Source organism: Numenius arquata, chromosome 5 (genome assembly GCF_964106895.1).
Source record: "Numenius arquata chromosome 5, bNumArq3.hap1.1, whole genome shotgun sequence".
In the NCBI taxonomy this organism is placed as follows: domain Eukaryota; kingdom Metazoa; phylum Chordata; class Aves; order Charadriiformes; family Scolopacidae; genus Numenius; species Numenius arquata.
Window position 1 is genome coordinate 22,548,405 of NC_133580.1, and position 15,977 is coordinate 22,564,381.

The window sequence follows — 15,977 nt, forward strand, 5'->3', positions numbered from 1 at the left end:
CGCTGGAAGAGAAGAATTAACACGCGCATCACCGCGCTACAGATGCTGCAGGACTTTCAACCGTAGTCCATCTATTCCTCAGGGTTATCCCCAAAGGCACAGCTCCCACCTCCCCTCTCATCACAGCACAGATCGGGGCAGAAAGGAAGCAGGGAGAGAAATTCAACCCCTCACGGTGCGTCTCAGGTCTCAGGCACAAGAGAAACCAAAAGGCAGCATCTGGAAAGTTTTACTTTTTATTTTTCTAAAATACAAATGTCTTTCTTGTGTTAGTAACTTCAATAGGACAGGCCGAATGCATCCAATAAAAAGGAGGCACCGGCTACAGAATTCAAAATACTGAAGGTATTTTCTGGAAAGAAATTTATTCTGTTGTTCTACACTTTAGATATAACATTGAATCAAATTCATTAGTTATTATTTTTACATCAGAACCTTTAAAGTTTGGGACTAATAAACCGGAACTTGAAAAGTTTTTAAAGTAAACTCCTATTAATGTGTAGATATGGATCCATAAAAAACATAACCAAGAATTTTATACACTTTATTAAAAGATCAAAAAAATAAACAATAACAATATAGAAGTAACATACTAAAATGAGTAGCATTATGCACATCTCTAAAGCACGTACAAGCACTACAGCAATATAACGTGGCAAAAAGAAAAAGAAATTCAAAGCGTACACCCTGTTGGTAGCAGTTGAGGGAATGAACTATCGTGTTATGGAACTGAAATATTGCATTAGCCTACGCCTGGCTGGATCCGATGAGATCTTAATTTCTTACAATTCCACAGGGCTAACTGTAATTGTTTGCATATATTTTCTAAACTATACCATTAAATTGATATCTAATGTTTCCCTTACTTGGTTTACCAGAAATGCCTATGAAAAGAAGAATGTGCTTCAAAGATCTACTTTACACAGTACGGTATAAATGTTTTTATATATTTAAATTAAAAGTTGACAATTTAGGAGAACATTCTCTCTTTGATTTTAGTGATTGCCTAAAATACAATTCTCTATTTATAAAAAAAAAAAAAAAAAGAAGTGATCTGTTGTCAGGTGATATAATAAAGAGCGTGGGGAGTCTCGGTTCGTTTTCATGATTTGAATAAAAAATATAATTAAAACAAAGCTAATTGGAAAGAAAAAAAATAAATCCCATAATCCAATCTAAGAATGGTCTTATCATCCCCTCATCTGCTAGGATACAAAAGCCATGGCAACAAAATCATTTGGCTTCCACCACTATCAAATAGCATCTGTGTACAGTAATAAAGAACTGGAACCTTGTAATTCGGTGTCAGGTAATTCTCTCTGTTGTGTGTTTGGAAAAATAACTTCGTCTTATTTAATAGTTGTGTTATTTTTGCATGTTTAAATATCTCATTTGAGAGGCATGTAGAGTTATTTTTGATGATAGAGGATGTCAGTAAAGATCACTAGCAAAGATTTCAGCCGTGTTGTCAGGATCATGCTCACACCCCAATGCAAAGAAGTCGGACCCTCCACGATGCATTTCATAGTGCAAAATATTTTTCTCTCATAATGCTAGAAATGAGAAAGAGCTTGATTACAGACATGGATGATGGCAAAGGGAAGCCTTCATAGCACAGTTGGCTAGAATTGGCTGATTATTTCATCTTAAAATCTGGGTTATTGTAACGCCCACGAAAAGAGGCAACACCTGATCTTTCCTCCTCCCGTTTTGAAGACCCTGGGACCGCCTGATGCTACGACCCCCGTTCAGCAACCCCCCGGCTTAGACACGCTCTGTGGTGCACCGCTGGTCTGCTGGGCGCTCACTGCCAGCGCCAGGACCTGGACACCTCCAAGATGCCATCGGCGGTGGCCGCAGAGCAGGTCCCAGCTCTGGGATGGGCAGGGAAGGGAGAGGGTGACGCCGGGTACCACCACCCGCCGGTTCTGCTCTGGGGCGCTCGCCTCACGGCTTGGGTCGAGACCAGCCTCACGGCAAAACCAGCCACCTTCCTGAAGCAAACCTGGGGCTTGGGTTTTGCAAAAAAACCAACCAACCAAAAAACCAACCAACTTGTTTGAATCAAAAATAAATGGGTCAACACGGGCACTTGAGCTTCTCCAAAACCGCCCCGGTGCTGCAGAGCCCTGGTGGCACCACCACGGTGAGAGGGGACCGAGAGGCTCAGCGGGCAACTTTGCCTTTGGTGACGACTCAACGGGCTCGTTAACCCCAGCCAGAGGCAGCACCAACCAGGCGGCTCTCCCAAACGGACCCCAGGGCTGCCCTACAGCCAAAAGAAACCAGCCTAAAAGAATCCAAAACCACCCCCGGCCTTCCGCTGCTCATCACACCCTGCCATATTGTTACCCAGCCCCAAAACGCTGGGAAAAATCATAAAAAAAAATAAAAAAAATCAGCAAATTGCGACGTTTCACATTCCCCGGGGGAAGTAAAGCCCTTGCTGCACTGACAGTCACCTCTCCCTGCTGGGAACGGGATTAGGTGCTAGGAAAAATGTGTGTGTGCCGCCACAGCCCTAACAGGATCCACGGGAACACAACCCGGCAGAAGCGCGACCTGGGGTGCGTTTGAAAATGTAGGCCGATTAAAAAAGGGGAAAAAAAAAACAAACCCACCAAAATAACCCCCCACAAAGTAATTGAAATCTTTGCTAGTGACCTTACTAATTAATTAAGCACTGTTTCCCATTTCTCTGTGCTGCAGGTTGGAGCTGACCTGGTATCAGTCTGCTGTATAATAAGCTATGGCAAACTACAAAGCTTTTACAACAGCAAAGCAACATCATGCTTTCAGATAAGTTTTATAGCAAAAAACTCCTCCTTTTCAAAGCCTTAAGTAATACCTATCTCTTTTACAAACTTTTCCTGTATTATTACAGACTTTTTATATTCAAAATAAGTTCCAAGGATTTCTTTCGTGGACTATGTACATAAGTGCAAAAAAGGTGTGTCTCACACATTCGTACACTAACTGAATCAGTTTAACTGCAGCATATTTGTATCTTCAACACTGTTACGGGGTCATTCCACAATATTTTTATTATTATTATTTTTTTTTTCTTATTATGTACAGTTTTTTTGCTAATATAAATTAGTATTAAAATAGCTATATGCTTAATTATTTAGCCCTGATTGTTTAAAGGTAATGGTGCGAGCGCTCAATTTTGGGAGGAAAGAAGATCGCCAGGACCGAAAGGGATTCGTTCGGGATTCCCACCGGGCGAAGGGAGGTGGGAAATGAAAGCAAGACCGGTCACCGCGTGGTAAACCCAGGCTGGCGCGTTTCTCGAAGTGAAAATACTGTGGAATAACCCTTGCCACACAACAAATTTCTACAAGCTATAAAACCTGACTCTAAATCCATGTGTTGTAAACTTCTTGACTGAAAAAGTGACGTCAAAGACACAAATTCAGCGTTCACATGGGACTTTGGGATTTTAAAAATATTCAATCATATCTTTATCTGACAGTATCGAACTGTACCTTTAACAAGCTCATACTGTTACACATCACTTTTAATTTACATGTGAAAATCTCACAAATAATGTATACAAAGGTAGCCATGTTGTAGTTTTGTTGCCATAGCAACAACAACTTAATATAATTAGTTAACAATGAATCTATCATTGTAGGAGTTACATACAAAGTTAATTTTGTTCTTAAACTGTAAACTATACAAACTAGTTATGGACTGTATTCTATACCTTACCATGCTTCAGTGTTGGTTTAGAATATAACTAAATGGGCTGGATACGTGTATTAAAAATTTTAAACTTTCTCTAACTCTGCTTCAAAATTAAATTCATTAGTTACTAAAGATATCAAAAAAGCAATAATGAAAACCTTAAAAACTAATGGCAGAGAAATGGAAATATATGACATGAGTTAATGCGTTGTAGCCTAGTAACAACGTGGTGTAGCTCTATTTACATTTGGATTAGGCTATCAACTATTTTTATTTTTTCTTTTTTTTGAAGTTATTACAGTCTTTAACATACAGTATATACTCTAAGGCCTTCAACAGGCACATGGTAAAATCAGGTCAATATCAAACTAAATCCATTCAACAGGAATGGGAAATATTAGATTTTTTTCCTCATAAATTTCACCTTTTTTTTTTTTTTTTTTCTTCAATTTTCACGTCTGTGAAATGTACAAGGGATAAACAAAATGAGGACTCCAGTTTCTCAATCACGGCGGCACCACGCATCCCGGAGCGACTCTACCAGCCCGGCCGGCAGCCCCCAGCGCCGGAGGAGAAGACATCTCACCCGACACAAGCCTCCGCTCCTCGGGCCACCTGCGCCCACCAGCCACGAGCCCATCTCCACGGCCGCCCCGAGGCCGGTGGCCCGGCTCCGGCGGGGGCCGGGAGGACCCGGCGGTGGGGAGCCGGAGCGGGTCCCCGCCGTTGGTGGGAGGTGGCAGGGAGGGGTGGCAGAGAGGGGGAGAAGCGCTTGGGGGTGCCGGGGCAGGGGCCAGGGAGGTAACGCTCGACTAGAACATTGCGAGGCAAAAATAACACAGTCAAAAATCATCAGCTAGAAATTCCCAACTGAAAAAAAGAAAACCAAAACCCACCACGGCTGATTGTGAAATCATGTTCCAAATTACTAGAAACACTGTATTTAACAAAAATAATCTTAATAGCTTTATGAATCCATTTTATTTTAAATCCCTCTTTTATTGTCTGGTTATGTTACAGTTTAGTAGTAGTACTTTTTATTGAAACTACTAACAACCTTTTCTCATGAAAATGATCAATCTCAGCTTTCATTTTCCCTCTGCATGACCCGTTTTATCCAAGTTTCAGCATTTCTTGCATATTGTTTGCATAAGGCTGAGAGAAATGGACAAAGAGAAATAACTTTGGATAAATAAAAAATATAGGTTCACGGAAAGTGGGAAGCTTATAAAAATGTCACTAAAATTATATCGATTTAAACAAACTTACATACATCTCTTGTCAAATAAAGGATGATATTCATGCTTTTATGACATTTGTTTAGAGTCACTAACTAGCTCGGTGACTTTGTAATAGTCTATTTAGGAAATTTATAGTCTGGCGACTGTTTTTTTTTTTCTTTTCTTTCTTGAACAAAGAAAATTAGAGCAAGTCATTGCACAACTAGTTTAAATAGTGCTACCTCAAAATGGCATTTTTGCCAAGATTGTTTTGAATTTGGTGAAGTTTAGTGCTTCAAGCTTTTCTTTCCTTAAACTCATTTACAAATTAACTCTAAATTTGCCAGCAATATAAAAACTGTTGTGGCACCTAATATAACTACCCTGAACATCCCTCATTGGACCTCTTTAATAAAAAATAATCCTTAAATCCTTTGTTTTTTTTTTCAGTGCTTTAAATGTGACATGAAAACAGCTGTGTTCTAGGTTTACATTCTATGCACATCTATGCCAGATGTTTAAGTCGATAAATAAAACAGGAGGTTACATCAAAGTGTCAAGATATACAAAAATCCGTTTAGCACTGAAAAAAATTCCAACCTCCTTGAACTCATAAAGCCATACAAGCTTGAATGCATCCTTTCTGGCTTAAGAAGATCAGCTCTGTTCTTTGTTGAGGCACTGGCACAGGTTGTGCAAAACCCATTTTTGATACACAAATAATTTCAAACAGGAAGTACTCAAATCCACTTTTTCCACTAACAACGTTATGGTTTTTGGGAAACAGAAACTCAGTGGTGAAAAGAACAGGTATGCGGTCGCCGATACAAATGAGAGTCTCTGATTTCAGGCAACGCTGCCGCGCGTGAACACTGATGCTGGGAAACATCTACGGACGCGACTGGCAAAACACGAGGTTCATAAAGGAGGAAATGTTTTTTCCCCTCTCTCAGTGTTTGGTTCAAAGCCTTCTGGAATGAATGGAGAGACTCCTTCTGCCTCAAGGTCTTTTTGAGCTGGACTCCTCACAGGTTCTCACTAGGAAGGAGTCTCCACAGCGCCTGCCCTGGGACAGGCTGGTTGTGCCCTAGATGCCCCTCCATCGCTTGTGGTCCATGGAGACACGCGTCTAGCAAACTATCTGTGCTCACACTGGAGGCAGGACAGGGGGCAAGGAAAGACTCTAACCAAGGCCAAGGAACTTGGAAAAGAAAATGCAACCTGCTTGTCAAAATTTGGCACCCTACAGGACCACTGTGAGCTCAGGGTGGCCAGTCCTCTGGACACCAGGAACTGGCCTCTTGCTTGGTTTCAATAATGATTCTCTTTCTCCTAGAACATAGTTTGTGGATTTACCGGAGCAAATCCATCTCTTCCATAATGCCAATGATACTGTAGAGCTATGAGAGGGATGAACGTGGCATTATCCTCAACCAAAACGCATTCTGCAGCCAGATTGTTCAGCAATGTAGCGTAACGACAGGCTGGGCTGCCCAGGGTGCAGGGGCTGGAAATCGTTTTATTGGTGCATATGAAAAGGAGGTATTGAGAACTAGCCCTTGTTGTGTGGCAAACATTGCTTTTGATCAAGTAGAAGATGCCAAAATACATCCACTGACCTACCGGAGCTCCGTGAAGGTGAACGTTTATCTAATGCAGAAAGCTCATGCTGAGCCTTTTCTTGCTTTGCTACTGCTGTGTTTGCTTTAAAGGGCCAGAAATCATGGGGCAAAATCACCCACTTAAGGAAAACGCTGATTAAATAATCAGTGCACGCTGACAAAATTCCAAGAAGAGCCACGTTAAGATTTCAGGTCGAAATGTTTCAGCATGATTAGCGGAGACAAGCCCCCGGGCACGGTCCTACTCAGTCTGGGCTAAGTCACAGCTGTGGGTCCACTCCAGCTAACGCCTGGCATTGGCTCCTCTCCAACACAGCGAGTCCTTGCCCAACTGAAGCTCTCTCACTTCACCACTTATTATTTTTACTTTTGTTTTTTTTTTTTTTTGGACTGCACCATGAGAACAGCAAGAGAGATTGTGCGCCATTTGCAGCTGAGAATGCACTTCAATGGACAAGAGAACTGCAGAAACCCCCTGGTGCCCACCACAGCCTGAGCAAATCCTTCCTGTCCCCTTACTGAGCACGAGCTTTTGTGAGGTTTTTTTTTTTTCCAGAAGTTTCCAGAATCAGCCCATTGTATGGAAACAAATACCCTGAACTGGACTAAAATGATAGCTGTCCTTTCATATCACTTGTACTAAAAATTTGGAGACTCTGACTGAAGGCAAATTTTCAATGATAAAAGGAGCATTTAACACAAGCTGACATTAACAGCAAAATCCAGCAAAGGGCAGAACATTCCTGTGTCGTGTTTTTCAAGCACATAATTCCTGTTTCCCACAATAACATTTTTAGTAAAAAAAACCAACAAACCAAAACCCCACAAAACCTACAGTATATGAAAACTTAAGACATAACAATAATGAAAAAATGGTATTGAGTATACTTGATAATGATGTACACTTTAAAACAAATCAATAGACTATGATGTAAACAAAACAGTAAGATAACACTTTAAAAACAAGACAAACATTTATCCATCGATAGTATACAGTAAACCAACAGTCCGCTGTGCAGACGCACTTCTCAGGATGGTAGTCATAAAATGATTAAGTGTGTTAAAGTAATGTGTTATAAAAGTCTATTATAATTTTCTACTTGTATATCTCATATAACAGAGCGCTGTTTGTTAATTGTTTCTATAGTGCTTTTTTTTTTTTTTTTTTTTTGACATTCCCATTGATCAGTTTTTGGTTAACATGTAGGCTGCAACAGGCTTACTGTCGAGGTGGTAGGGAACGATAGAGGGAAGAGGGGATATATACAGAAAGGCCATGCGCAGCTTCCCACCAAGAAGTCCTGGTGCTCCATAATTTTACTGTTCAGAATTTCAACATGGTTCTGCTGCAGGGGAAAGAGAAAAACAAGAACAAAGAAAGAGGGAGAAGTTAGAGAGAGAAATATCTGTATTTTAATGAAAGTCATTCTAATAAGGTACATCTGCATCCTCACTGTGTTGCCCAAGAGGTTGCCATTAGTATGTTGCAGAGAGAAAACATTTTATTCCCTTAATTTTCTGACGTAGGGTGAAATTGCTAATAACACACTTGGCATCCTCTGTCATCTGTACCTGGGGCTTCCCTTCACACGTGATGACAAGATGAGTAGCCAAAGAGGGAGGTGGGCGAATAATAGTCTTATTTTTGAGACCGGATGGTAGGTGGGGAGTGACCAAGGACAGAGCCAAAGAAATCCCTGACCCCTGTTCGCTCCCGTTTCCTTCAGAGCGAGCCACAGGTAGACACAGCAAAAGGAGCCACGAGCCAAAGGCGAATCCGGCCCAGAGACAAAACACAGACACAGAAACCCTGCGCTCAGAGGACCCTCTTCAAGGAGCAAATCGCCTCTCTTGGGATGCACTTGTGAAAATCCTCCCCTGAAGGACCCAAGACTTGCGTCTCTGGCTGAGTTGGCCAGCCAGCCTGGGTACAAGGACCTCGCTAATCATGGAGGAAAAGAAACCCACCTGCCAGAGCAGCGAGCGTTTGAGTTACCCAGCTCCCGCTCAGAGCAGCTTTGGGAACTGCCCCTCGGCAGTGCGCAGCGCCCACCAGGGAACTCGTCTGGCAAAGTGCTTGAGGACACGCACAACTTCACACGCTTGGGTGGCAGCATGAAATGATGTGTCCTCCAGGGACTTGCTGGCCTCTACTTTACGTGGGGACACAGCAGGTAACAGCTCAGGAACCGGATCGCAACAGACATGCTGCCGCATGGAAATGGTCGTTGGTGGGTCTGGGAGCACTGTGGAAGGTTTCTGGGGAAGGTTGCCCTGTTCTACCAGCCTCTGAAGGTGGGTTTATGTCCTGCAGCTGCAAGGTGTTAAGAGGACGAGTGGCGGAGCAGTGGCTCCTGGAGGTGCTCACGCTGCCCTCGCGAAGTGTTTTACACAGGCTCTCTCCATGCCTGATCCCCAGCAAATCCCATCAAATTCAACACGTTGACCAACTTCTTCCAAGCAAAGGTTTTTCCCAATCCTTAGCAGCATGGCTAAGGACAGACAGCACCATGCTCCCTACTTGCTGAAGAAATATACCCCAAAGAAGTTCCTTGCCTAGTCTGAGATCACCCACTATTGACAGTGTGACTTTAAGCACAAATACATAAAAGTGAAAAGAATTCAGACAAAAAAACCCCCCCGAAGTTTCCTGAAATAAATGCTGAGAACAATCTCAAAGAGTTCAAGAACAAGGCTCTTCCCATGCAAACAGTCTCCCTATCAGGTGGAAGAGACTGTTTGCATGTGGTACGGAAATGGGTCAACATGTCAGGTGTCACCTCTGTCTGCTGTGTGGGAGAGCAGTACACCTTGTAACACACACCACCTCCTCTAACGGGGACAGCTCGGTGTCACTGCTAGACTGACAGGGGTCCATGGCCACTGTTACTGGGCCATTTATACATACAGCAGTTTATTTAGGTCAGCAGAGACAAGGGCCACCACCAACACGAGTAACTTCTGTTGATTGCTAAAGATATAACTGAAGAATTGCTTGCCAAATTATTTTCCAGCAGTTAAGTACTTGCCTACATGACCTAAGGAAGAAAAGGGTTGCATAACTGTGTATGGCCTGCTATAGCATAACTAAATATGCTAACTAAATTATATATATATATATGCTGACTAAATTAGCATAACTAAATGGCCTGCACTGGGAAAATCTAGCAACTTCTACTTCAATTGGCTGAACTTACTCTTTACTCTCCTAGGGTAAAAAAATAAGGGTGATTAACTGAAACCCTCAAGGGGTTTTGTCTCGTGAACATCAGCGAACACTCACAAATAAAAGCAATGGAAAAATGACACTGCTGCTAGGGCTGTGAAATAATACTCTGCAAATCAAAGAAAAGGACAAACTCCTCCATCACTCCCACTCAGAGAAACCCAGGGCTCTAGGGAAGCCCAGGATCTGCAGGCAGGGTGAAGGATACGTCGCTTGTGGCGCTCATCCTGGTCTCAGACGTGTACAAGGACCTCTGAAGAAACCCACCATGAGCCAGGCCCCGGCTGCAGCTGAACAGCACATCTCTGCTCGGACCAAGCCAGCCTTGCAGATGCACCGCAGCTGACGACGACCCAATCCTGCTTACCCCGGGAAAGGAAATATGCCGCTAACAGCAAAAGAGAAGTTACACCTCTCCAGCTGACTCATTACCAGAGCAGTCTTTGCCATCAATAGCGCAAATCCCTGAGGCACCTGCCGGCAGCTGGGAGCCGTGCAGAGCAAGAGTAACCTGTAAACAGAGCCATCAGACTCAGGGGATGCAGGAAGGGAGGCTACAAACACCATAAAACAGATTTTCTAGCCGCAAGGAGACACTGTTTGTTGTAAGCGCAGGGCTGGCCCATATCTGTGCTGCAGAGGCTGAGTTTCAGTTGAGTCGGCAGAGCATGAAGCCGCTGGGGTCCCGCAGGCTCCGTCCCTCTGCCCGAGCCAGCCCCCCCTTTTTGGGGGGTGCAGTGCCCTTGTATAAAGCAGTCCACCATAAAGAGAAATACCGAGAAGGAACTTACTGTTCTATCGGGAACTTCTACATCTGTGAAACAAACATGCTGCTACTCAGTTCATCTACTGATAACTGGGATATCTACAGCAAGAAAAAGAAAAGAAAGAACACAACACATTAAAACATTGTCTTGAGATGGGGCTGCTCATTCTGTCTTCAGTTTCAGGTTAGTAAGTACATCAGTGGCTTATAAAAGGGGATCCGTTCCCAAGACGTCTTTACTTTGCCACACATTACGTACAACAGAGCCGCATCGCTACCGATGCCTCGTGGAGTATGTGTTGCTCGTACTGGGATCTTAACCCCACAGACTATCAGTAAGACAGAAACGCCCTGAAACTCTGGCTGAAACAGGACTCACACAGCCCCAGAGCAATGCTCGCTGCACAGGAATTTCGCCTTTCTTCCTATGACCAGTATGAGTATGAGTAAGACCTGCTCTACCTGAAAATAACAACAAAAGCACAGAAAAAAGACTAGCGATCCCTACTGCGAGCAGTGAAACACTGCCTAGGACTTAACGCAGGCAAAACTTGGACTGGAAGCCTCATGACCTCGCACTAGAGAAAGACTAGAGGGAGCCCCCCGAGATGTTACTGACATTCGGCACGGCTAACAGCCTCCCACAAAAGCAAGTGACACACCAATTTCTTTGCAATAGCTCTAAACCTGAGAGCGTGACAAATAAAAATGCTAAAATTAGTACTGGGGGGGGGAGGGGGGAGGAATAATAATAATAATAATTAAAAAAAAAGTGTTTGAAATGTCTCTGGTCTAACTGGGAAAAGTCGTGGCACACCGAATTACCAGGAAGCATCACTAAGACAGGTTGTGCATATACAGTTCAGGACTGGTGCGGAAGCAGCCATCACAACTCGGTATCTTCAGAGGAAAGTTTTGGAGAGAATTATGGCTCGGCAGACATGCATGGAGTCCTGTACACTTATGGCAGTGCTACAACGGCACGTACTGCACATCCAGAGTCACTTCTGTAGGGATGGGTGACGTTACTGGTGGAAATAAACTTCACACTTCATAGCCTTGCTCCCGATTTTTTGGGGCGTTTGGTGGGTGTTTTTTTTTTTTTTGGGGGGGTGGTGGTGGTTGTTTTTTAGAGTCCAATCTTGTGGTGGGGGGAAGCCACTTCATTTTGTCTTCCACCTTCCAGACAGGAGAGGACATGCCAAAATAGCACGGGGAAGGACGCTTGGGGTGGGATTTCTGCTCGAGACCGAAAGCAGAAGTGCTGCGGGTCTCGAGAGCAGGGTCGGAAGTTTCACAGCCTTGTTTTTTCAGGACGTGGTGGGGGTGGTGTTTTGGGAGAAGCGCTTGCACCCCTGCCAATCGCCCATCCCTACGCTCCGGCCGGGCTCGCCGCCCATCCCTCACCGATCCCCGGACACACGCACACACACGCTCGGCCCCACGCCGGATCCGGCCCTCGCCCGGTCCTCGAGATCTGAACACGTGAAAGAAAGCCATTGAAAGGGCCAAACCTGATTGGCGGTAGCTGTTGCAGCGAAGGGGACGCTGGTGGCAGGAGTTGTTGCTGCAGACACAGTGGTGGGCGTAGCACCGTGCATCATGGGCACTTTCGGAAGGGAACCATGGAAGCGACATACGGGAGGGTGGAGCGTATATTATTTTTTTTTGTTTTGTTTTGTTTTTTTTTTTTGTTTGTTTTTTTTAATGTAACCATGGCAACATGTGGTGGATTTGGGGGCGTGGCAGGAATCACAGCAACAAGCCATGTGACATCGTCATGAAGGACACATCGGGGTGCAGCATGCAATCACAGTGCAAAGCAAGACAGCGTTGGGAAAAAAAATAAACAAGAGAGAAGGGGAAAAGCCAATTACAATTATAATTAAGGAAAAAACCAAAACATTCTCAACACTTAGTACATTTATAAGCAGAACAATGATGTATTAGACTCCGAGGGCCAAATTTCCAAAGGGGGGAGAGGGTGGGTGTGCTAGCAAAAGCCCACGTCAGCTCGCACCCATGGGGAGTTAAGACACAGCCAGTGCACGTTCCTTTGGGTGGGGACATTTTGGCAAGCGCACCCTCCCGCCCCACCTGGGGAAGCTTGTCCCCTTCCCACCCCATCCCCGCCAGCAACCAGAGGTACATGATGCACTTTGCAGCGGCTGCCGCAGCCCTTTCACCGGGTTTTCTTGCCTCTCTCTAGCGGGGACGATGTCTCGGGCCGGGACAGAGCTGGAGGCATGGCAAACAAGCGGCTGGCAGTCCGAGCTCTCTCCATACAAATTCAGCGTGCTTTCTTTCCACCCTAATTCTAGAAGAATTGGCAAAAATTCCCCTCTTGCGGGGTTGGGGGGGGGAGGGATGGAGAGAGGAGGGGAAAAATACACGAATGCATCTGAACAGCTACAATTTGCAGAAAGAGGATCCAAAAGGACAACACAGTGGCAGGGAGCTCGGCAGCCTCCTGAAGCTGTGCATCCCACAGAGCACGGTGCTGGAGGGGATGCTCTGGGGCGCACGTGGGTGTCCCCCAAACCCAGGGGAGGTTTGCGGGGCTGGGGAGCCCATGGGGAGGCCCGGCCGTCCCCGCAAACGTGCAGTGGGGAAAGCAGAATTGCCTGCCCCTCCACCCCGGCAGACATGGCCAGCCCCAGCTGGGAGCTCCAGACCCGGGACGCCGGAGCACGTGGGTTGGGGTTTCCTACAGGCAGAGGTGTGTTTGAAGGGCTCAGCTCCCCATCATGCAAGCGGTGTGTTCTCCCTGCGCTCTAGGGCTGGGGAGGCTGGAGAGCAGAGTGCTTAGCCATTCCTGCCAAAGCTTTCGGACCTGCTCCCCAAAAGCCCTGCACCCTCCCCAGGGCTCCCACTCTCGCCTCTCTCCCTCTGGCTGAAACAGGCACACACCTGGATGCCGGTCATCTTGTATAACCTTCGTTGGAGGACGAAAGCTGAGCTTTCACCCATCCCGCTGTGCCCAGCAGCTCTAGACAGAAGGGAGGGTCCCTCAAAGACCTGCACGGGTTCCCAGTGAGACGCAGATGCTGAGCCTGAACATACTGGATCCCTGCAGCAGCAATAAGCGTGTACTAAGCCCTGCTGCCTCGCTGCATCCCACGTGCACCGGCAGCGGTACCTCCCTACGGTCCCTGGTACCTGCACGGCTGACACTTCACTAATGAGATGAATCTTCAGCCAGTCCACGGTCTAAGCCCTGCTTCTCTCGCTGTACATCGGCACCCTGCTCTGGCAGAGGGGCTGGCCCCAGATGTGTTCCTCCTTAGCACCCTTATTAAACCAGTTTCCTAACATGTCCTCAGAAGGACAACCAAAAATCCAAACTCTAATCCACCTGATGCCTGCTACAAAAAAATAAACCGAGAGGATTCTCCCATTGCAATTTCCTTTTGTTGGATGACTTAAATGGGTTGTAAAGACATTTAAGAGACAAATTTTTATCTCTGCAGCGGAACTAAATAGGGGTGGGAACACATTACCTTGGATTCTCCTATTAGTCACACGCAACACTGCACTGCACAGAAATTAAAACCATTTAAGCCTCAAAGAAGACAGCGGATAGACAGTCACTCCACTCAGCCACCCAGGTTCTCACTGATGCATACTAAACTTGCTGTCTCTTTCAGATTAGGAAAAGTTGAGAAGTTTGTGTAGAAAAACCTACCAACGCTTGCAGTGGGTGTCATGCACAGAACTGACCCTGCACACCATGCATTGAAGCGTGGAAAGATGAACAAAAGGGATATTTCATTAGTGAAGCTTCAGTGTTAGAAATCACTTTAACTAAAAAGCAGGTATTCTCTTTGCAGCATTCAGTATTTAAGCACATGCAAACAGATTCTGCATATTGGTACATAAATAGTTTAAACTCAGTTTTAAGAGATCATAGCAAACCAAATTAATTCTTGAATTCTTGGGTAGTAGAGAATATCTTTCTTCTCCCACCCTGGTATTAAATTGTATGACCTATCCTAGAAATCAGGGTTGTTTGGGTGGGGTTTTTTTGGTCTCAGGTATGTTGACTTCTTTCTGGTCATGTCAACAGAAAACAAATTGCCCTTAGAGGAACATCATGCTCATGTTAAAACTGACTTTCCAAAAGCAATTTACTCCTGCAATCAATTTACTCCTCTACTCCGTAAAGTCTCTAGTTTAAGCTGAAAGAGGCAGTTTTTTTTCTGGACTTGAAACAACTCTAGCCATGATGCCATTTTCAATAGACTAGACACCCTGACTTTCCCTCCTTCCCCCCCCCGCCATGGAAACCCACGATGCTGATCTCTCAATAACCGGAGAAACTAAGCAAAGCAACAGCTTTTGGTACGAGCTGCTACGTGCCACCTCTCTGCTCCGCTTTCCAGAGCACTGCAGAGGCTGAGGCCAGACCTGCAGCCTGATGCATAAGGGGAAAGCGGGTGTGCGTAACCTAAATTCATCAGAGATTTGGCCTCTGACTGGAAATGTGCTGCTCTGCCCAAGATTAATGTCTTCAGACAAGAGCAGGTGCCAGCAAATAGACCTGTTACGCATCAGCCCTGCGCATAATTTCATTGCCATGAGCCAGGGCACAACAGCACAGAGAGGGCTGGGTGAGAGCTAATTGATGGTGCTCGCTTCAGAAACGCATGTCCTTATGCCAACTTGGGTGACCTCGAGGAAGAGGAGCGTGTAGCCAGCTGGGGGACTTGGCATTCTCAAAGGTGTTAGCGTTTCCTGGAGAAGTATTTCGCTTGGCACCCGGCGGAGTTGTGCTAAGGTCAGCTCAGCCCATCCCCTCCAAGAGCACTTTGCAGAGCACAAGGCAGGAGGCTACTGCTCAAGTCCCTCCCTCCGTTTCTCCGTTCAAGATTCCGCTTCCCTGGAAGAACATCTCGGCAGCTGCCAAGTTCTGAGTGTCCCCAAGTGCTCTCATAACAGAAAGGTCACACGAGCACAGGGTCTAGGTCCCAGCTCTCTGGACCCACGCTCACACCTGAGACAGTCCGGTCTCAGAACAGAACTGTCTCTGAAGCTTTTCCCCCGACCCCAAGGAATGCCAAGGCCAAGGTGCAGGTCCACGGCACTCACCTGGAGGGGCCAAGCCCAGAGAAACCCTTGGTATGTTTTTGTAAACATCAACCAGCAAATGCATACAGCATTAAACATTAAAAACACTGGGCCTTCCTTTCCTTATGATGCTCTGCAATGATAATAACGATACTAAAAAATGAGCTATCAGCTCTGCAATATTCCTAATTCAGCCACTTATCGTACTTACTACTCTAAGCAGGTTTTGTTTTTCATTTGGCTGCAGTGAACAGAGGTTAATTGGCTAGTCAGCAGTCACATCTGCCACATGGATATTTCAAGTCCTATATGAATTACTGAACTGCATCTTTCAATTTTACTTTGAGACCTTAAAAGCTGGGAGTTAAATTGCTTTTAAAAAGCTT

General features: G+C 45.3%; 1 protein-coding gene across 2 annotated transcripts in view; it reads right to left on the minus strand.

The window, feature by feature from the left end:
• Positions 1-221: 221 nt before the first annotated feature.
• The window catches only part of MBNL3 (muscleblind like splicing regulator 3), a 101,167-nt gene continuing 85,411 nt past the window's right edge, over positions 222-15,977 (minus strand). The window contains exons 7-10 of one of the 2 annotated variants that reach the window (XM_074147307.1): positions 14,210-14,245; positions 12,039-12,133; positions 10,550-10,623; positions 222-7,878 (exon numbers count right to left, since the gene is read on the minus strand). In XM_074147307.1, coding sequence (XP_074003408.1) covers positions 10,567-10,623; positions 12,039-12,133; positions 14,210-14,245 — 188 coding nt within the window. In that variant the 3' untranslated portion in view covers positions 222-7,878; positions 10,550-10,566. Of the gene's footprint in view, positions 7,879-10,549; positions 10,624-12,038; positions 12,134-14,209; positions 14,246-15,977 lie in introns of those variants that run through there. The other variant, XM_074147308.1, reaches the window with a different exon arrangement.